The sequence below is a fragment of the Pleuronectes platessa genome, chromosome 14 (genome assembly GCF_947347685.1).
Source record: "Pleuronectes platessa chromosome 14, fPlePla1.1, whole genome shotgun sequence".
Classification (NCBI taxonomy): domain Eukaryota; kingdom Metazoa; phylum Chordata; class Actinopteri; order Pleuronectiformes; family Pleuronectidae; genus Pleuronectes; species Pleuronectes platessa.
The window spans coordinates 14,422,082-14,445,732 of record NC_070639.1 but is presented as its reverse complement, the minus strand read 5'-3'; the positions used below and the strand labels follow the sequence as shown (position 1 = coordinate 14,445,732).

The 23,651-nt window shown below is 41.2% G+C and overlaps 1 protein-coding gene across 1 annotated transcript; it reads right to left on the bottom strand.

The window, feature by feature from the left end:
* Window positions 1-10,278: 10,278 nt before the first annotated feature.
* vgll3 (vestigial-like family member 3) lies at window positions 10,279-13,097 on the bottom strand. The gene is made up of 4 exons (XM_053439975.1): window positions 12,663-13,097; window positions 11,637-11,994; window positions 10,985-11,536; window positions 10,279-10,866 (listed from the first exon to the last, which is right to left on the bottom strand). The coding sequence occupies exons 1-4, from the start codon at window positions 12,765-12,767 to the stop codon at window positions 10,826-10,828; spliced, it is 1,056 nt and encodes a 351-aa protein (XP_053295950.1). The 5' UTR covers window positions 12,768-13,097; the 3' UTR covers window positions 10,279-10,825.
* Between the last annotated feature and the right edge of the window lie 10,554 nt (window positions 13,098-23,651).

Here is a 23,651-nt window from a genome sequence, read left to right as displayed (position 1 = left end):
AGATGTGTGTGTGGAGAGGGGTGGGCTTGCAGCTGATGCTGTCAGGTTGAAACTTTTAGGGCCGGCTCGCCTGTCAGCCTCGTAGAGAGCTTCCCAGCATGGGGGTCACATCACAGAGGAAGCTCCCAACTTCACTTCCCCAGGCTCCAGTGACAGGACCCACTGGGTGTCTGGGATCGGACAAGACGTCCTGCTGAGTGGCTGTTTGGGTGCAAGCCGCCTGGCTGCATTTGGGGACAAAGACCCAGACAGCGGGGGCCAAGTACAGGGACAATAGCGGGACAATGAAGTACGGTAGGGGAGCGGGGAATTACCTGCCAATTAGGCAAAGTTAATGTGCAGAATGATGGGTGTCAACCTGTCAGAACCCAGGGAGGTGGGGGGATCAGCTGGATAAGTACCATGTTATCCCTCAGATTACACTGTCTATACACATGATCACACACACACACAAACACACACAGTGGGAGAGGCCCACTTTCATTTTCCAAACCAATAATTTAGTGTAATCTCATTTAGATTAGTAATAACAGTAATTTGAGCTAATCCATTTGATCCTGTACGAGCTGTTTAGGTGCTGTTTTAACAATATCTGCTGTTAGCCTATTTAGCAGGGATACAGTACAGGGGAATCGTATAAGAAGAATCACAAAATCATATTAAAACGTCTATAAACAACTAGAAGTATGCCATTTGTTTTGGTGTGTCTACAATATCCGAAATGTGTCCAAAACTCTTCAAACCCAGAGAAAACCCCTAATTTTATTCAAGGTAACAGGATGCTTCATGTTTGTTGCCTTTTAATTGGGTTACATTCGCTTTGCCCCATGCATTTGCACTACTCAGCCATAACTTCCAAGGATGTTTTAAAATAACTGTTTTTGTTTGTTAAGTACACTGGATCTTCCCATCGGTCCATCTTTCTATCCATCTATTTGGTTTTTGATGCTGCACAGCTTGTGTCTCCACCCTTTCCTGCAGGAAAAAACGTCCTTTGTCTTTTCAATCCTCAGTAGAAACCTTGTTCCAGTGACACATAAAGTAAAAAGTGAAAAAACACAAAAACAACACTGTGGGCCAGGAATGTCCCTCTGTGGCTGTGGTATGTGTGGTATGGTCATTGTGGGCAGCATGCGACAGTAGCAGCAGGTAGGGTCGCATAACTCTGCCTAGAGGATGATTGACAGGCAGGTGGCAGAGCAATGGTTCCCCCACTGCTGAGTAACTGCGGTTCCGTCCCTTTTCAACTGATTTGCCAAACAAAATAGCTGCAGTATTAGATTCTATGTGAGAATTCTCACCATTCTCATGACAATTCTATCTTATTATCTCCGACACGTTTACTCGATTGTCAACAGGGTATTCGCAAAAACTACCGAACAGATTTCCACAAAACTTCCCAAATATCAGGCACATTTAGAGGACTGATATCTATGAGTGTGTGAAATGGGGTGAGGCTTGACTCAAGGGGACTTTTGGGCCTTGACAGAGGCACATGCTTTATTGAGTGCCCCATAATTAAATTGTATAATATTTATCCAACTGACAGTATCAGTGGAAAGGAATGGTTTCAATATTGCTCGAGCACTATCCTTTAATCCGATGACAGAGAATCAAGCTCTCAGCTTGGTGGCCACCACACGAAAGTGTCCATTAGAACCACAACCATCTCCAGCTCGGCCAAATTCTTGACCCTGACCTCGGACCTTCGTCTTGGTTAAAGACAGAATTTTCTATAGGCTAAAGTAATTTGTTGAGCACATTATTAATGGATGGATTTAATTTCTTGGGTCATCAAAACAAGAACAGGTCAACTGTAATAAAGGAACCTGGAAATGGAAAAACCTCTGTTGAACATTAACAGTTCTTCTCATAAATTGTGCACATTCCTTCCTCACTACTTTATGTTTTATTAGTTTAATACAAGTTTTTGTTTGACCAGCGGCTTGATCATCAGAGTGTGACAGAGAAACCTGTGTTGAAACCTGCAGATATTTCTCAATGATCACCACAACCATTTCCATGAGAAGATGTGCCAAAATACTGGGGAATATTTAGCTCAGCCTGGGCTCGCTTCTACTGTTACTGTTTGCAATAAAAAATGTCATTAGCTTCATTCCTGAAATAGCGGAATACGCGTGTGTGAAAAGTCCTAAGAGTTGAATCCGTGCTCCTCCTCCTCATGATGCAGGCAGAGCTGTAGCGGAGCAGCCTGCAGTGGAGAATGAGCAGGGGAAACAGGTGTTGGTTGCTAAATGTGCTTTCAGTAAGCAGAGGAATGACAGCTATGTACTGGCCTCTGTGGTTACTGGCACATTACCCAGAGCGGAGCTGACTGAAACAACCGACTGCTGCTGCTGCTGCTGCTGCTGCTGCTGCTGCTGCAGCAGCTCCTCTGGCCTTCATGAATGGAGAGACTTTTACACTGATGGAGAAAGGATTTGAGTTTGGTAAATGAAAAGAGCAATGAACGATAAACAATAATCTGAAGAAAAAGGAATTAAGTTATTGTCTTTTTTTTCACTCCCTCCAGAATCTACAAAATAAATATATGTTTGTTTTGTTACCGAATGCTTACTACTGAGCTGACTTACCGAGCTTTTACCTTGAAATGTTGTGAATTTGGGTCGGAGGATTGAGATCAGAGATTAACAGACCTCTGAATAATCATTACAGATAGACCATGTAGGATGAATGCCAAGTTTTCTGACTTTTTATAAACACAACAAAAACAACGCCCAGCATGCAAACAATAAATAGTGACATTATCTTGTCAAACTTTTTGAGGACTTTGAGGCTCCAGAGCAGTAACACAGGCCAATAGAACAGCCTATTCAAGACCGGTTTAGAACAGGCACCAGTATTTCTTATTTTGAATGTCTAAAAGTGAATTTCTAAGCTCCACACAAATCACCGAGCATCCCGGCTGCTCTGTGTGTGGGCAGGCAGAGGAATGTGGCTGGCCTCTGTTATGGGTGGATGTTCATGCCGTACATTGTAAACAGTCTTAAATGTTGATCTTTTCTCGTGGTGTAACTATGTATTAAAATTTGATTTAACAGCCAGCCCTCGGCCGTCGGAGCTGCTGCAGACCGTATGCTCACCACTCAGGATCGTGGACTTGCCATATGTGAATACACAGATAAACACAAGACATGAAACTGTGACTGTTAAAATGCACCCTTTTTTTTTCTTCCTTTGCCTCCGGTTCTGATTAAACATCCTGAAGTCATAAAAGTGAAGCCATGCAATTGTTCAGGGTGTTCCTTTGTCTGTGAGAAAATACCAGTGAGCTGTACTACGAAAATCACTGAACTGGTGAACCATGTTAGATGGCCAGTTGATCCAAGCCAGTGTTATGCAATACAACATGGGGTATATTTACTGCTGCAGCTATGAAATAATGAATGCAAATGAAAAAAAGGCATAAATCAACATGACATGGCTGTGTGTGAGGGGAGAAGTGTTTTTCGTGGTTATGAATCAGAATCTATATGCAGAATTTTACTGCTTTCTTTCTTTTTGGTTTTCTTGTCACACAACTTCACCTTTTTGGTTCGGCTTCACGACTCTCATCAATCAGGATGTCATCGTGCAAATTTCATCAGTCATTTGGAAGAAAAGTAAGAGGCCCATTCAGTAATTAACAGCCAGATATTTGTGTTGCAAGTTATTGAGATAACTTTGTCAGAATATTGAAAATACAGCTAATGAAATGACATAAAAAGATCTACATTATGACTCCTTCCCCAAAAATGACAATCTCGACCCCACTCAACATCGTGACTCAGTCAAAAGGTGCAAGATGGTGGCACCTGGATATTTTGGCTTCATTTTCAAACAACTCAAGGGAGTGGAAATGCATTGTCTATCTTTATATACAGTCCCCAATTGGCCAAAAATATATAACTACATCTTTAACAGATTATTTAAAAGATGCAACACATGAGGAAACCGATAAGCCTGTTAAAGCCTGTTGCGGGCGGCTGTGGCTGAGGGGTAGAGTGGTCGTCCTCCAACCTGAAGGTTGGCGGTTCGATCCCAAGTCTGACCCATCTGCATGCCGAAGTGTCCTCGGGCAAGATGCTGAACCCCGAATTGCCCCCCATAGCATAACTAAGTGCTGCGAATAGATGCACTGTATGAATGTGTGTGTGAATGGGTGAATGTAGAACTGTACGGTAAAGCGCTTTGAGTGGTCATCAAGACTAGAAAAGCGCTATATAAATACAAAGCCATTTACCATTTACCGTTAAAATGGATAGTTTCATATATAAGTTCTGTTCTGTAAACGTGTAAATAATTGTCAATTATCATCGCCTGTTAACTGGAGCTCTTCCTTCCTCATCAGTTTCTTATTACCTCCTCTCTTGTGCTGTGACCCTTTTTGCTTCATGGTATCATTACAGCTCCATTCAATCCAAATAAATTAAATGAAAGTTTAATGATCTAATTTAATCTTAGATTGGAAAGTTTAGAGAGATTTAACGGTGGTCCTGTTCGAACCTCAATTACATATTGGACCTGCAGCATTTGGTTGATTGGAGGAAATTAAGGAAATACCATTTTTAAACTTATCCTAATTTCAACACTGATACTAATACTTGTTTTGAGGGGCTAAACATCCGCTGTTTGCACTCCTTGGGTGTTCCTCCTTGTATTAACAAGGAATCAGGTATCATTTAAAACAGAGAGGAATCAAGCGTAATCAGCAGGAGAAGTGTTCTGTGAAACTCCCAGCATGCTTCATTAGGCTGCCCTGTTGACACAAACAGAGTGGTGAAAGCTGAGCCTTTCACTAATACCCCTAACACCCCTAATACTCGCACGAGGAGGGCAAATTAGCTCTAATTACCCTTGAGATTTGTAGGCGCGGGGCTGGAAGTGAGAAAAAGATGTTTGAGGTCAATACAGAGGAAAATTGAATTAAAGGATATGATGGAGCTGGGAGAAAAAAAATCATCATATTCATCAAATACCTCTTGTATTGTTTCTTTTTTGTCTCTCCTCTCCTCTCTCTCCATTCAGGCAGCTGGTGTTATGTTGCTGATTGTGAGACTAATCATCTGCTCAATTACTCTGGAATGTGTAGCTTGGCCGTGTTATGACTGATTCCTTCTCTCTCACTCTTTCTTTTCCCCCTTTTTTGTGGACCCTCAGCCTGCGACTCTGCCATTCTCCTGCTGTTTCTTCAGCACTTGGTTTAATTTGATTCAATTCAATATAAGTATTAAATTTATATTTAAATATATATATATATATATATATATATATATATATATATATATATATATATATATATATATATATGAGCACAGTAGAGAGGTGAGTAGTTCAATAATCTGAGGGCTGATCTGGCATCATAACAAATTCTAACAGGACTCATCGGGTCAGAAGAAAATGTGAATTCCACAAAAAGAAAAAAAGACATAATAAATCTATTTTTTGTCATCCCTGAAAAAAAGTAATGTGATTCTCTGGTACAAAAAGGAAATAAATATTGGTTACAAAAGAGGCAATCATTGCAAAGAGGAGATGAGGATGCAAAGCCTCAGATTGGCTTCAGGCTCATCCATTGCTCATTTGATGTATTTTGTGTAAGGGATAACTGTTGTGCGTGTGTGTGTGTGTGTGTGTGTGTGTGTGTGTGTGTGTGTGTGTGCGTGTGTGTGCATGTGTGTGTGTGTACCTATGTAAAAAAAACTGATTGGATTGATTTGGAAAGATGTGTACAATGTGTTGATAGCAATTATTACATATTATTTTAAGAAATTAAATGCTTTACTGTTATATTGTCAGTTATAATAACACATTCTATGCTGGTGTCATCAGTTACTGCTGTGAAGATCGTCAATGTCAGCACAAAGCGTTGGCTATTTAAACTTTAATGGAACACTAATGCTACACATGCAACATTTCCTAAACCTCTGGCTCGGCCATTTATAATGGACATATTAATTCACTCCCTTTCAGCTCTCAGGTCTGTGTTTCTGTATCTTCAGTGCTCTTCCTGTAGTGGAAGTGCCTGTGGAGATCCTCCAAGGCTGCCAGCGGGACGCCTGTTAGCATATAACTGCACTACATGCTGATGCAGAGGCTACATGCTAATGCTAATTAGGGGCTTGGAAGAAGAGGAGGGAATATTGCTGGAGAATATTTCCAAATACTCTTCCTCTTGCCATGTTTTTTCTCCATTGTTTTCCTGAGGCCTGTCGTATTGAATGCTCAGATAGAGGAGGTCACAGAAAACCTCTTGCAGCAAAGCAAAAAAACTGTAAGGGAAAATATGAGTGTGCTGACATGTGAACGAATAAATTGCACCTCACAGTTTGCTTCAGTTTCTACTTTTTGCTTGAGTTATCATTTTATATTTAAGCATTATTCCCTATTTCATAGGTTGCTCTGTTGAAAATGATTTATATGGATGTAAACATGTCCATGTTAAAAAATGTAACCTCTAACACTGGGACCTTTTCCATAAAGGACATTTTGAAATATTTACTAGAACGGAATCAATTCCTTTGAGCTGCCTCAGGTTAAAGGTTCATCCACACTTATATTGTTTATCTTCAAACCACATCACCATTTTCAGTTTTCCATCTGTCTCCACACTATTCCAGCGTTTCAAGCTACTTAAAGTGAGACTTTTGGAAAAGCTGCTGGCCCCGACTTAATTAAAAACTGTGTGGTTGTGTTTCATTTCGGATCCAATAATGTAGACATTCACATGTTCTTCCTGATTAGATCACATCATTCATTACTTGATTACAAGGTGTCGTTAAAACTATTTCCATTAATGGTTCCACCTTGTCGTTGTTCCAAGGAAAGAAATCCCTGACCCACCTTTTTAACATTCATTCAGTTCTCCAGTATTAGCATCGCTACACTTGCTTCCGGTTAAATCTAGAACAGAATTTAAAATTCTCCTCCTCACCTTCAGGGCCCTGAATAATATGGTGCCATTTTACCTTAAAAAGCTGTTAGTACCCTATCAACCCACTAGAGCACTCCGCTCCCAGAATTCAGGTTTACTTGTCGTCCCTAAAGTCTCTAAAAGTAGAGTAGGAGCCAGAGCTTTCAGCCATCAAGCCCCTCTCATGTGGAATAATCTACCACTTTCAGTTCGGGAGGCCGACACCATCTGTTCGTTTAAGAGTAGGCTCAAAACCTTCCTTTTTGATAAAGCTTATAGTTAGAGCTAATTAGTGCGGCAGAACGTTACTTGTCCTATGTTCTAAAATAGGAAGCGTTTAGTTAAAAAAGGCATGGAGGTATTGATGGCTGATCTACTGAGTGGGCCACATGGTTTTCATCATACTACCATACAAACCAGTAAGGAGTCAGATTTACCTTGAGCCTCGGTGTACCCCCAAGTTCAGCCTCTATCATTGTATCATTGATTACAAGGCAAAAACCCCTGATGACGCTAAGACGCAAGGGGAATTGATGACACATGACAAACGGAGCTTCTCTTTCCTGCTTCTTCTTCCTCTTCTTCATCCCTATCACATCGAAGTAAGTCATATCTCATCAGTACATGTTACTGACTTGTCCCCTTCCCCGAGTCCCTTTGCTTTATCGCCTGCAGATCCGGGCCCACTGTGGCCGCACCATGGATTACGATTGTGGATCACATATCAGAGGTCACAATGGTGGATCCAGTATGGCGGATTCTATATCGTGCGGGCTGATCATAGTGGTAATGGCGGATCCTGTGTGGCGTTGGCATCATATAATCGTGGTGGACCACGACCGAGGTCGGCTGCTGATGATGGATCCTAATAAGCAGCAGTGGACAATAACTGTGGACTATAGTGGATCCGATCTGGACGGCGGATCATGATCTTGCTGGCTGCTGCCCTTAGACTATGATTGCAGCAGGACTGCTTGACATATAGTATATATATATATATATATATATATATATATAGTTATCCTTCAAAATGTTTACCCTCATCAATGCTGCTTAAAACTTTAATCTTGATGATGTTTTCCTACACGTGGAATCTATTGCACGTCTGTCCGTCCTGGGAGAGGGATCCCTCACATGTGGCTCTCTCTGAGGTTTCTACATATTTTTACCCTGTTAAAAGGGTTTTTAGTAGTTTTTCCTTATTCTTGCTGAGGGTTAAGGACAGAGGATGTCACACCCTGTTAAAGCCCTATGAGACGAATTGTGATTTGTGAATATGGGCTATACAAATAAAATTTGATTGATTGATTGATGTTCCTTATTCGTAGCATTTTCTGCGACCAAGTTTACATCTGCTTCCTGCTTACAGCAACATGTGCATACGAGTGTTCATGAATGGTTATATGATACAGATTTTCAGGTGTGTAGGTATTACTTCTGATACAGAGCGATTGTTATTCTTTAAAACTTTTTAAAGTGAAGACCTATTAGTGTGGATGTAGCCTGGTAGATTTCACGCAGCCTCACTGACACGTCTTGTCTTAGTAGGAAACTTGAATAGAACATGAGCCAATGTTTATATAAATGGTTCACAAGTAGGTATAAAAAAAAAAAACTCATTCATTAACAGGCTCGTTTCATGTTGGATGAGGAAGTGATAAAAAACTAATCTCATTATTTCTGACCCTTTTCCATCCAGGTTCTTTATTTCAATGCGTCATGATTTACTGATATTTTGGACAGAAATGCAGTAGCTGAGGTCCAGATTAGAAATATACTGGTTAGCAGAGAATGAGATGCTGTTTGTAGCAGAGGAGGCTGGAATGTTAGTGGACTACGCCTGCTGATCATACCACCTGGTCAGACCACTCACCACACACACACAGACACACACACACACACACACACACACACACACACACACACACACACACACACACACCTACACACACGGCCACCCATACACAAGCTCAGGCAGCTGTTCATTATGATTGGATGGGTACAAATAAGTCCGGTCCTTGCACCAGAGGAGTGAGCACCATCCTCAGAGTTCAGTGTCAGTATATGTACATTGTGATCAATCGTTAATCAATGATCTTCATTCAGACACCTGACAAAATATGTATGAAAAACCTGAATAAAAAACTAAACAAAACCTGAAACATGTCTTTGCACGTGTGTGTGAATGTGTGTGTCTCTCTCTTTGTGTAGGTATTTGAGCGTGTGAGTATTGTGCTACTATCCGAGAAACTTCCTGTCCAGACAGGAAATGCATTCTTTGGTATGTGCTCATCAGTCTGGGATTGTGTGTGTTTTTGCATGTATGTTTGTGTGGAGACAGACAACAAACCTGTCATGGTACCTTTCAGAGTTATCTGAGGAATGCAATCCACTTCCACTGGTACAATAGGTCAGCTCCTGTTTGGTCCATTGTGCACAACTTGTTGTTTGGCAACAGACCTGGTACAATGTGTTATTGAGGATTGCAACCATCAAAACAGCGAGTATAACATTAGGCTTTTTGTAGATAATTTGGATTGTATTAGAAGTTATAAAGTTATCTGGTTGTCGCAATAACTTTCTACGTACACTGACCTAATAACCTGCTATCCTTCAGTAATTCTGAGATTATTTTTGATAAGTCATCAACCCTTAAAACTTAGATTTTAATGAAATAATGACAAAGGTCCTGGGGCTTAGGTAAGCCTCGTGTATATTGGGGGTAACACAAAGTATTTCATTAGGGATGTTCCGATAATATTGACCCCTTCCCGACTCCTTAACTTTGCTGATACCAATACCAAGTACCGATACCAGTAAATAATAAAATAACTACTTGTATAACAAATTTTAACAGTCATAAAATGATGCATGTCATAGTTATTTCTGATTGAGCGTTGCGGATTTACTTGTGAGACTTTCCAGTGTTAAATACTGCCAAACCACGGACATTTTAGCTAGCTCTAGCCAATGCTTCACAACCTAAAATCAGTAATTGGCGGCCCTTAAAACAGTACTTACCAGTAGCAGTATCACAGTTTAATTTAAGAGAAACTAAAATACTTTAAAAATGTGGTATCAGATCTGTACATAGATTTACGAAACTGCAGATGCTCGACTTAGCAATTTCCAGCAGTATCAGAGAAATTTTGAATCCTACAATCCGTATCAGAACATCTCTGGATGTATTGCACAACATGGTGCCCAACAAATCAATGTCTTTTAGGAGCAGGATTTTAACTTAATGAACTTCCAGGAAGACGCAGAATTACATTTTTGTGATAACAAATATTTGTTTATGCTCCACAAATTCTTTTTGGAACTAATTAGAACAGTCTGAAAAATAACTCATTTGCAAATACAGCTTTAAATGTTTAACAACTTTATTTCACTATCAATATTTACACTACACATTACCCAAGAGGCAAAAAATGTAAAAGTAGCATTCAGGCAACAAATTAGCATAAGTCATCCAGCAAACGTAGCATGGCAAAACTGTACACAAAAATAAAATTTACAGTTATCGACAAACATACTGTACAAAAGAACATGTGGATCCAAATGAAGCTCTTGAAACAGAACCACTTGGTCTCACATTGCATCAAAAATAATTTGGTGCCGACAGTGAAGAGGAGGACTTCAATCCTTAAAGCTAGTCGTGTGTTTTCTTGCCATTTGCGAAATTCTTGACCTCTGACCTGCAGCCAAAGCATTAGATCGCTGTCAGTTCAAGTCCAAAGCCTGAGTTAACCCTCATAATAAGTTGTATGGACAGTGCAGGACTCATAGTCAAAGCTACAGTTAGCATTCTCTATCTACAGTTACAATACAGTGCTGGTGTCGCAGCCATACATTGATAAAGCCACAGAATGGATCCTTTTTGGTTTCAATTGATTCTTCTCAGTTCAGCAATTAGAACCAAACTGACGTCTTTGCTTTGGTCTGATCAAGAGCTGCAGAGACAGAAAGATAAATTCAGATTATCATTATGCTTTTTACTGCTGTTTACAAAGATTGAGCTCATGTGAAGTCAGACAAGTGCTCAGAGCTGCATTGTTTTGTTGTATCTACCTGAGTCGTATGTCTCCAGAGATCCATGAAGGGCTGATGGGGTCCATGTGACAGACGTAGCTGTTACAGGACTGTTGCTGCCAGGATTCATCTCCGTCTTCACCCCCTCACTGTGTGGGGAGCCCCCAGGGTTGGCAGCTGGCTGACCCTGGTTCCTCACACCCGGAAGCAGCAAAGGACTGAACCTTGGATCCAGCGCTGGGCTGTGGGCCGGGTATGAATGGAGCATCGGGTGGTGGTGGTGCCGGGAGTGGATATGTGCGTGGGGGTGAGGATGGTAGACGTCATGGACGTTGGGGTAGCCGCTCGTGCTCTGGCTGTTCAGGCTGTAAGTCCAGCTCTCGGGGAGCGTGGCCGGAGGAGGGAGGCTGGCCTGTGAGAGCATGTGTCCGGCCCACAGAGCTCCGTCTGGGTGATTAAAGGAAACAGGGCTGGGGCAAAAGTCTGGGTGGACTGAGACCGAGACAGATGGGAGGCAGGGACTGGTCTGGGTTGGATAGGTGGTGCTGTTCCAAACTGAGCCGCTCTGGCCCTCGGAGAGAGAACCACCATCTAAAACAAACACAGAAACAAATAAGCACTTAGACACCACTCCGTTTCAACCACTAACATTTCAAATGTTACATTAACTCAGATTTGAAGCCCCTCTCACCTTTCCATACACCGGCGGTGGCTGAAGCCGACTGCTGAGTCACTCTGATTGGCTTGGTCTCACTGTTGAAGGCGCTGGACTGGCTGAGAGCTCGGGAGAAATGTTCATCGATCATATCGCCAATGTCGCCTTGGAAGTACGTGAACAAAACGCAACGGGAGCTCAAGTACTCCGCCTCGGCTGGTTGAGTACTGTCCTTCAGCTCTGAGCTGGACATTGATCTGCGGCCTCCTAGCTCGCGTACAGGACCGGGCCGGAGGCCCTGGTCCCTGGAGGGATGCATCCCTCTTCCTGGTCCTTGGTGTTCCTGCTGTTGCTCCATACACTCCTGCATCTTACTGTAGACACTCAGCTTCCTCTGAGAAAAACAGAACAGAGATTCAATAATGAGGATTAAACTTCACCTCAGTAGAGTAGAGGTGCATTTACAATAGCATAGACATCGTTTTAAGACGAGTTAAATCAACATACTGAAAGAAAAACGTTAGACTAAATAAAATGTAACTTTAAATAAACCATACGTTTAGGTGATTAGTATTTATTTGATCTGGGTACGGCATGGTTGTTGTTTGAAAACAGGTTTCCTTTTTCCCATACTGCTCTCCAACTATTTGTGAAGCTCAATGTGCCTCATCCACATTCCTGAATGGCTGCCATTACATCACCATTTGAATAATAGGATTAATAGTTGTGTGTCATAACCTTAAGAGCTGGGTGTGTGTGGAAGACATACAAAGTTTGTGTGAAGGGTGAAGAACGAAGGCTTTTTGGGGATGGTCACATTATGTTTTTTAAGTTTTTTCTTGAATAGCACTTTATCCTCATAAAGCCCCTTCAGTCTAATTTTAGTTTTAGCTGCTGTGCTGTAGTACATTAAAAACTTTTCTTTCTGTCAGGTATGCTCAGGAAATAAAGTACCCACGCCTAATCCTTAATCGCACCTTGTGTAAACCTTCTTCTGTTCACTAAATGAAGTTGTGTCAGTGTCCCTCTGTCGCTGCTCAAGTTGAGCGACGAGTCTCTCACCTGTTGTTGCTGATGGTGGTGGTTGTAGTACGTCGCCTTGTACGCCGCTGCAGGGAGGTAGTGCGCTCCATAGCTTTGGTGGTACATCACATCCAGGCAGCTCATAGCGACGGAGCGGAGCGCTTGTTGGAAAGTGGAGAAAAGTCGAGTGCAGGAGACAAACGCGACTCTCCCCGAGACTTCAGACGGGCTGTATTCTCCGAGCCACCGGTGCCTCCATATATGCCCAAACGCGCACAATGGCCATGTCGTCCAGTTTGCATACGCACAATGCGCCTCCCGCTGCGCGCACAGCCAGCACCACGCAACCCGGGGCCACAAAATGAATCAAAAACGCTATGAGACACACACAAACACACACTGTATCCAGAAAGACACCCCCCTTTTTTTTCCTCTGACAAGTTTTAGACCGCCTCTGATTGGATGAATGTTCCTTTCCCCCTTTTCTGTCTTTCTGTTTTGGAGGGGAGTTATATTTAGAGAATGCTGGGGCCGTTTACGCACGCCCACCGGGGAAGGGCCAGGCCTGCAGTGGAGGAGCAAGGCTCGAACACAACTCCGCACCTAAAGGTCCTGTTCCCACTGCAGGCTCCCATTCATAACTTTTCATGATGTACTTGAGGTATTATGCAACCTGTCATAACACCTATTAGTTCATGAGACCCCTAACGCCAGGACTGGCTCAGGGTCATTGTCAGGATTTTAGAAGTGCTGAGGTCATGAGTCAAACATGTTCTACCCAGAAAGTAACAATATATTGGTCTTGATATTCATACACATCCTGTAGTAAAACACTGGAAATCAAACATCTTATCAAATGGGAGTCCCTGGTCTAGATTGTCTCAGATCTCAGATAGGGGTTCTTTGAATTGAAAAGGTAATGTACTTCAGCCGTTTAACTGATTAAATTACCCAACAGGAAGTCTAAATCTAGTTTTAAAACTACTACACTAATCAGTTATTCTATTTAAGCTCACTGTCTAAAGATTTAACTTGAAGAAATAGCCAATGTAAAAGAAATGTGTTGCACCAAGTGTGAATGAGGCCATCTGTAGCAACAGGTGCTGTTCAAAGGCAGGTGCATGTAAGCCAGTTAAGGTCATCTATGGGGAACTATTTCAGTTTTCACCCTTGAAACAAAAGTTAAATGGTCCAAAATAAAAAGGACCCGCATTCTTTTAAAATTCTTGCATATTGAAACTCACTGTCTCGTGTATTCAAACCATTGTTGACCATCATTCCTCTCATGCTGTGGCTGTCATGACATGTTTAAAACGGTATGAATAAGATAGTCCAGCTCATTTATTTCTGTCTTGTCTAACATGACTGTCGGTTGTTTCCCTCCTGGAATGAATGGCCCTGATTGATTGAGAGCCGTCTGCTGCCACCTGTTGGTGAGGTCAGTGACATGACATCATTGTCAGTCTCAAAATGAGATTCAGTGTGAGGTCCAAAGAAATCTCATCCACATCATCCATCCTAGAAGCAGTGAGACGTTCATGTATAGTAAACCGATATGACATCACTCATGATACACTGACATGAAGACGATGTAATAAAACTCACCTCTTACAGGACGTCTGTACAAAACAATAAAAGGCATTTCATTAATACGTACTTTAAACAATTTAACATGAACTGCATTTGTCATTGTATTTGATTTGTATATATGTATCCATGCATGGTTCTCCACTTTAATAGAGCTATTAATAGGGAACTAAAATGTCCTCTAACAGGCGAGGACCCAAATGCAGATGGGGATGGATCGAACAAACAGTGTTCAATAGGACTTACGAGTGTGGTGAACAAATCAAGAGTCTGAAAAGCAGTGTCCAAAACGTAAAGGCAAAAAGAAAGGTAAAAAAACTCAAGCACTATGAACAATATGAAAACACCATGAGAACACAAGATACTGACATGTATACACAAAGTTAACTACAGGTGGAACTGATGAAGGTGAGGGAGGAAATCAATAAAGGAGGGAAACCAGACAAAGACAGGAACTAAAGTGATAGAGACACAGGAAAAAAGTTTCAAAATAAAACAGGAAGCAAAGTCTAAACACAAGGTGATTGTGAGACGATGACAAATCAATAATACAAAATAAGAAAAGGCTCAAAATAGTTCACAGAGGAAGATTCATTGCACAGACGTCTTGAAGCCCACTACCATTCTCGGGCCCTTTGGATAAAAAGCTGAAAACTGATCAATTGGATCGACTGTTGTGTTTGACATAAAAACACAGAGAGCCAACAGGTTCATGATGGTAAAAGTCTTCAATATTTAAACATAAGAGCCAACTCTAATCTAATCTAATAAAACAAATGATTCTCATTTCAATCGAGACACCACAATTTCTTTTTATTAAAATCATAATTGGGTCAGTTAATTTTATCTATACATGTGATCTTACAACTTTGACAAAGACTTCTGTGAAAAAAGACCTATAATATTGGGCTGATAATCAATGGTTGGGTCAGTTTTTCTAAACAAGAGGCCGATTTGTGCAGAGCTTAACATACAGTACACATTCAGGCAAACAGAGACTTTTTGGTCACAATACATATTATGTGTTCATCAGAGAGCTGTCGCCCACTGTGGGGAAAGGTTTAGGAAGGTGAGCTCTATGATTAATTCCATGACCATCAGCTACATGCTGTTGTTGCCACATTTGTCACTGATGACGCTTCAAGGACTAAACGACAACACGGTAACAGCAGCTCCTCATTTTCCCTCATGTTTTATTTACATTGATTTCTTAAAAGCAACATAAATCATGTTAAGCTGAAGACAAGGAAGTGGGGCAGCAGCTTGGAAGAAAATAACATGACATTACCAAATAATTATTGTTTCATGGAAAGGGATCATGTAAAAAAAAAGTCAAGATTTTGTTAGGATAATGAGGGTGGAAAACTGAATCAAAAGTATATGTACTTTTTTAAAATTAGTTTGAATAGTAAAGACTAGGAAGACTAAAACAAAAACTAATAATCAATATGTTGTAAAATCACTGATCGGGTCCACAAAGAATAAGCAATGAAAAAGATTCTATCATATCCATCAGAAAAGCTGCAGAATAGTGACTGTAAGGATTGTCATAGACAGCCGGTACCATCCTCATAAATCATTCAGATTTTATACTGTCACCTGCATGTGTTGACCTGACAGATCACTCAGTGTGACAGCATCAGCAGACAAAGAGACTGATTACAAAAGCACGCTGAGCAGAGTTTGTCCACATCTCCATCTAGTGTTCTCACGGAGGAAGCCTCGTCCCTCGCCGCCTGCGCCTGCTCTGGAAGTGGGGCAGTGGAGCACTCACAGGGATGCCCACAGACAGAGCAGGAAGCGGGAGGGAGGATGCACACTGTCAGAGTGTGGTCGCACACACATGTTTGTGCACACGCTCGTGCCTCCGTGCACACTTGATAGCGAGTGTTACACACAAGCTCTCTGACAGAGACGCTGCTGGACCTGGGGGGTATTCCGCCAAACATCTGGAGCAGCCGGTGCCTCTCCTCCTCTGATCCTTAATGAGGCACAGAGTTGTTTATTAGTGGATGTTTTAGAGGGAGCAACAGAGGGAGGAGAAGATTAGAGACAGGAATTAAAGTGGAGTTAGAGAGCTGTTGGTTCATCCTGCACTAAAGGACTAGGGACACCTCCAGTGCTGCAGATCTAAAGAGATTTCACGTGCTTAGTAAACTTCCACCCACTTCAGATCACAGGCACTTGCTCAGAGAAACTCTCGTCTCTGGGAGGAAGGATGTTTTTGGGGGATAGGTCCCAGGAAACCTGAAAGAAACAGGTCACAAGAGTTGTGTCCCAGATCTGAGTCTCAGCGGTAACAGAAGAAAAATCTCTGGAAGTCCAACCCTTTAGGTTTTCAGACACTGACAAAGAAGAAGACAATGTGCATCACATTAAGTCAACCTCCTTTTTCAGCAAAAAATAAAAGCACAATGCAGCATCCTGCCAAATGATTTTTTAACCCTGATTAAAAGATTGATCCTTTTCAACCTCACGCTGCGCTCCTGAGGAGGCAGGTGTGAGATAATGCTGAGCGCCATTGATGATGATATCTCACATTAAGCAGAGTGCAGCATCAGGAGTTTTTGTGGAACCGTTGCTTCCGCTCTTCTGCCCTGGAGAGAAATACAGACTCACACACACCTGCCTGGGCCGAGTCTCTGATCGGCGGGTGAAGGGATGATGACAGTGGTGAAGATGATGGAGAACACAGTCAGGGGAACTAATGAATAAGGTCTCAGGTCTCTTTACCATACCATGGTTTTGATCACCGAACGCTTTTTCTGACAGATATGAAGCTGCTTATCTTTTCTTGCATTACATATTTTTCTCTAATTTGGGGTTTTTATTATTATCCAACAAAACAACATTTACATATTATGGTGTTACAGCATTGGATATGAAGTTGTCCAACACTGTACAATTTACAGTTTAAGTGCAGTTTTGTTTTGATTAAAAGTGTGGCTACACACCACGACCACTACTGTTCAGACTCTTCACAATATTAGGTCTAATGTATGCAATACAGGAGAAAGTGGTGTCAATCTTTAAGTACAGCATACGATATATGCTAAATGTGTGTTTGCTTGCCTCAAGTAAAGACGTAGACATCACTTATATTTCTAAATCCACAACTACAATTTTTTTTCCTAAATGCTCTGCTCCAACCGGTGCTGCCTCATTTGATCTCACTTGAGCGAATATATATATATATAATGTTGAATTTAAACCAACGAAATTGACTAACATCAAGATGAAATATCTGTCCATAACCTGACTTGGATATTGTTCTATTCTTTTTCGGCTGTCCACAAATACACATACTGTGTGTCTGCCTGTACATTGAAGGTGGATCATAATCTGTTATAAAAGCCCAAACCCTCATAAAGACTTCAAAAGATTGCGTCCTAACCCTGGCACAACACAATAACACATAACCCAGCTTTCTAATACACATTTTGTGAAAAAGAGATTTTTCATAGCCTGTTGTCAGTGCTTTATTAAAGCTGCGTCCTCCAGAAACACTCTTCCTATAGCGGGTGTCAGAGGTGGGGGAGGAGCGCAGACATTAAGGTCTAATTAAAGAATCATTAGTGCATCTCAGAGTGACGCAATAAGAGTGGGTTTTTATTCACCGTCATATTCAGAAAAAACTCAATATACATAAAAAAAACTATTTTGCCTCTCATTTATAACTGAGTCTTGATTTATAATTCAGTGTAGAAGTGACAAAGAACAACATCGTTTACACTGTGCCATCGCTCTAATGAGGAAAAAAAGACAGTCATTTGTAAGTTAATGGGAATGGAATTTCAATGTGAAGCCAAAGGAAAAGAAAACACCATTTTATCAGACAAAAGCTTTTCCCTCTTCATTATCTCAGTGATCTCACACATTCACTTTTAATTGGTCGAAGCTATTATTGTGCACTTTATAAGTGGAAATGATTTTTTTAATTGCAGACGCCAGACAAAGAGAAAGTGGCTCTTTCATAGCGTGTCTGTACAGTCTGTAGCCGCGCCGTCCGTCTGTTAACAAAGTGACCAGTGGATGTTTGGACTGTGTTGCTGACCTTGCTTAAAAAAGCAAATAATTGCTCAGTCCATCCTCCAGATTCAACTCATGTTCTGCACGTGCAAAGATAATGGAGACGGCCCCGGCTGCCCAGCACAAGTTAATGAGATGATGGAGACTCAAAGACAGGGTCATGTTTATGCACTTGACAGATGTGTCCCCCACCCTCTCCCCCACCCCACCCATTAGAGGGTCAATCCTCCTTTAAAAGAAAAGCTGGGTTTAGATGTGGAACCCTGAAAATCCACTGCAAATTGGAAAAAAATGTAATATCTAGGGACATTCAAGATTATGTTGGGGTTATGTGTGAAATGAGGCACACGGCTTCCTTCCCATAACAGTTTGCTCTGTCAGTTTTCAGAGATAAATGTAGATGTCTGGTTTAAACAGCGACATGGGGAAAAACATGGAATAGACTCACGTTATCTGTGACAGTAATAATGTGCTGTCTGGCAGAACAAAGAAAGTGATGAATGAAAAACCTTGAATAAATGGAGACACAATGGATAAGCTTCTTTCACTACGCTGGGCTCGTCTTCGCCTTTTTCAGGCCCTGGTGAAAATTTACTTTGAGTACCCTGAAATCTTGGTGATTCAATCTTTTGTCCCACCTTTGCATGGCTAACAATATTACTCTTATACAAAAGTATTTAAAAAAACTTTTTATAGGAGATATATACTCATTTAATTGCAATAAAATGTTAAGATTGTGCTCAAATTTTCATTATATATTGTGGAAAACAAATAATAGAAACTCATAATTTTACTTGATGCTGCGTAAATGAATCTTAGACCTAAAACAACTCATCCATTTGCTCCCCCATTGTTGAATGTGTTTTAAACAAGTAAACTATTGCACTGGAGAAACAAAGGAGCCTTCATATTTCAACAATAATCATTTATTAAAAAAAATTAAGTGAATTTTTGTTCTTCCAGCTTGAAGATTCTCATTTGAAAAATGTCACCTCTCATTACAAATAACTGATTGACTGCACAAGGATTACACAGGAATTCTCTTTTTGTATTTGTTACAAACACATTTACATCTTCCACGTGTAGCATTCAGAGTACTGACCATTCACAATACTACCACATGTACAAGTACATAATAACTGCATGTACTACATATTGGACATATGTTTCTCAGTGACCTGATGAACAACTTTTCCTTCTTTGTGTCTTTTCTCCTCACACAACTTCCCAAACCTCCTCTGCAGATCAAGGGAAGGACTCGTCCTCCGTTGCCCTTCCTCTCATAATGACTCTAATTCCCTCATGCTAATGGTGTGTCTGAGCCTCAGCTCCTGCTGGGACCACCAGCCTACTTCTGGTGGTCACAGCCCGGCCCCGGGGCTAGGAGGACGGTGCCCGGACTGCAGAGACAGAAGAGAGAGAGAGTGGAAGGGGGGGAAAACGGGTGATAGAAGGTTGTGGTTGGTTGCATGTAGGATCTACCCTCAGACAGATTGGCCTCCTCAGGCTAAGAAAGACCTGTGGATAAAAGAGGGTGTCATTGATCCGTGCACGTGTGTGTGCCTCGCTGAGTGTGACATCCAAAATTGGCGCCAGCAGCAGATTTAAGCAATAACACCTCGCTGTTTGACCTTACTCACAAAAACCAACAGTGTGTCTGCAACATTAGTGTGTGTGTGTGTCGGCACAGGCTTGTGTAAAACTCCATACCAGCATCTAACTGCTGCATCTACATGCTTCTGTGTAGCTGCGTGTGTTTGTGGGTGTGTGTGTGTGCCTGGTGGGAGGCTGAGGTTGTGGGGGGGTGGCGATGATGATGAACAAACACTACAGGGGAGAATAAGCTCTCATTACCCTGCAATTCCCTGATGCTGCACTGCGCCGGTGAGCGCGACTAGATTTGTCCCATGGGCAAAACTGAGTGGAGTCACTCACTCGATTTATTAGACCATCCCAAACTCCCCCTGTACCCTCTGCCTCCCCCGCTGCGATCACCATGTCTTCCTGCCTCTCCCTGTGTTTTCCCACTATGCCCGCCGTCTTCCATATGTCCTCAATCCACTCGAGTACTTACTCTACTGCTACTCATGAGAGTGGTATCAATCTCTGCCTCTAACTTTTAACAAAGAAAGCGACATTTCATTGCAGGAAATAATAATAGAAACGGATAAATAATCCCTTTTATTACAGTGACAGTGCCCAAAAGTTAGAGAACTTTGCGTTCATCCTACCTGGTTCATCTGCAATGAAGGTTTTGGAGTCAATGTTTTTCATGAATTGAAAATTGGGTTTATATATGGACTAATCTCGAGATATGCGAACCATATACAGAGAGATACACATTTGTGGAGGTCGATAGAGATGCTTGATCTAATCTTAAATCTCTGATCTTTAATTGATCAACATTGCCCTGTAGCTCTAGACTTTTTGAAACCTTGTAAACTTCATCCTCACGTTCCTCACATCCCTTATCTTCTTTCTTTTTCCCCTTGCTTCTTTGCTGTGATTTTGCCCTCTATCCTCCTCTGTCTATTATCCCCCTGGTGCTCCCCGTGTCCTCCCCACATCTACCTCTCTCCATCTGGGTAGCAGTGAGGATTCCATCCATCACGGAGAAAGGAGGGTTGTTGAAATCCCGTGCCTCCCATCACGGATCCTTGTCGCTCGGTGTTTGCATACAAACATTATTCAGTCTGTTTATGTGTCAGTGGCACAGAGAAGGATGCAGCACACAGATGTAGCTGTAGCTTATATCGATTTATGCTTTATGAATATGGGAATGAGATACACAACCTGCAGAGGCCTGAGGGAGCTTCATCAAATATTCTATTGCAAATCACAAAATAGAGAAAAATAATGGAATCCATGATTCTGCTGAGTGTGGGGGACATTGGCCCTTTGTTACCATAAAAATGATGTCTGTCATTGTTATGGATATAAAGTCGTTGATTTCTGATGAGACACTGCAGTTTGTCAATAGAGTCAAAGTTATTAGGTGGCTCATGTGTGAGAGTTTATGTGTTACCATAATCTAGGTGTCAAAACTACAAGTTATTACAAGGAACTCTCGCAATTGTTTGGTGTGTGTGCAAACTGTCTGCTCTTCTTTGACAAAAAAAGAAGAGAAGGAGGAAGACCCATCACTCAGTTTCAGTTTCCGATGTCCATCAATGGGTTCATCTGTGAAGAGGAAGGAAAAAACACTCATGTTACCACAACACAGCAACTTTACGATCATCTAGTGCGAGGATTTGTGCGATTTGTTGGATGATACCTCAGAGCTGAAAAGCTGGATGTGCTTTATGGCTGCGACACCCACTGATTGTGCAGAGATCTCATTTCACACTTGAGTGTCTCTCTCTCTCTGCTACTGGGTGTGTGTGTCCATACACTCTGTAGTTAGTGCCCTAACATAACACGTCTGCTTGCCCCGGGCTAGATCACAGTTGGAGGAGGAGAATAAAAGAGACTGATAGATGCTGAAAGTGGAGGAAGAAGCGGAGATAGCGATGGAGAAAGAAAAGGATTTCTTAACATTTGTTTCTTGTAATTTATCAATAACTTTCCGGAATTGCACTTAAGAATACCTTTTTTCTACTTGGTTTAGAGAAGCCTCTTTGGCAACAAATCTTCCCCTGATCGATTCTACCTTGCATTGATCAAACTCCAACACACCTATCAGATGTAGAGAAATGCCCTAAACCTAACCTGAGTATTGATTTACATGTTGTTACAAAGTACCAGTGAAAACAGAGGCAGATAACAGGCTCTGTACCTGCAGACCCTGTGGGTGCTTGGGGCTAGATTTATCACCACTGGGGCCCTCTGATGATGAGGCCGTTTAGTGGGGGTCCCTGCTGCCCTCCACTGATTAGCACCAGACATCTTCCCTAATAACCTTAACAAGAACAACGCCTCAGGACGACATGCCGATGCATACGGGCGAGAGTCTGGGCGCGCACGTGAACACACACACATACAGATACACACACACATCAACACACACACACCTCCTCGGAGATAGAGAAAAGAGCTGAGGGCTACCCATCCTCCGCTCCCCCTGCTGAAAGTCACCCCTCTCTCCTCTACTCCGCTCCATCCATAACTTGGCATCTCTCACTATTTCTGAGCTGAGACCCATCATCTTCTCTACTGCCTCCCCCCAGCCCCGCCACCACCCCCACATGTGACACACACATGCGCCAAATTGAGTTGGTTATGGTTCAGGAGTCCCACCGCTGCCACATAAAGTTGCTCTCAGCATCAATATGAAATAAAAACAATATACGAATATATGAATACACGCTGACTTGTAAGGAAGCCGCTGTCTAGTGGGGTTGAACAGGCGAGGAATAGAATTGATAACAGAATTTATGATGCTTTGAGCCATGGGGGAGATTTTATTGACAGTGTTTCCCTCTGTGAATTGTTTCCTCATGATAGTTTACATATTTTTGTGATGCGACCACGATATCTGCTACTAACACATGCACACAGACACACAAATGCACTTCAAAGACTAAAAGGAACAAATGGAAAATCCAATTAAAACATCAGTTTGATCAAATATCATATAAGTGTGAAAAGTAAAATTCCTTAAAATCATAAATATGTGACCCCATACTCAGTCACCATGACTTATGCTCTTGATTAACCTTATCATTAAGCATATTTAAATAATTATTTGTTTCAAATGAACAGGTTCTCAAATGTATTTTTTTTTTTGCCTTTATGCTGCATTCAGTAACTGTAAGAAATATCAGCAATGTCTTGCTGATGACTATATTGTAGTATTCTTTTTTCAATGTGAGATCTGTGATGATGATTTAAGTACGAGTGATTATTCTTATTAAAGATTATTAAATTCATGCAAGGAATACAAAATAAACCAGAATTTAGATACACAAGTTACCAAAAAATAACAATAGGGTTTTAAAAATAATCTTCAAGATTTGTGGATAATTTTTTGCATTTCCTACACCTGTGTAACTGTATCATACAACATAAGTACCTTAAGAAGATAATCAGTCATAACTGTCCAGATTAAAATATGTTATTATATTCTTGCATTTAATTTTAATAATATTATAAATTTTACACAATATATATTTTAAATTAGACACAAATAAATGTGAATACTGATGGTGAGAGCGAAGTCTTCTGCCAAACAATTCAATTCGATGACAATGTTGCCTTTATATGTAAATAAATAAATAAAAAAGAGACAATACTTCTAAAGGTTTTTTTATCCCATGAAAATGTCATTTCTTATAACAAAAATAAATGTGTATATATATATAGGCACACACATGCCTCACACATTGTATATTTAAAAGGTAAAAATCAAATAGATAAACAGATATATAAATCATTTTTTGTTATAATACTGATAACGCTGTCTTGAGGTGAAAG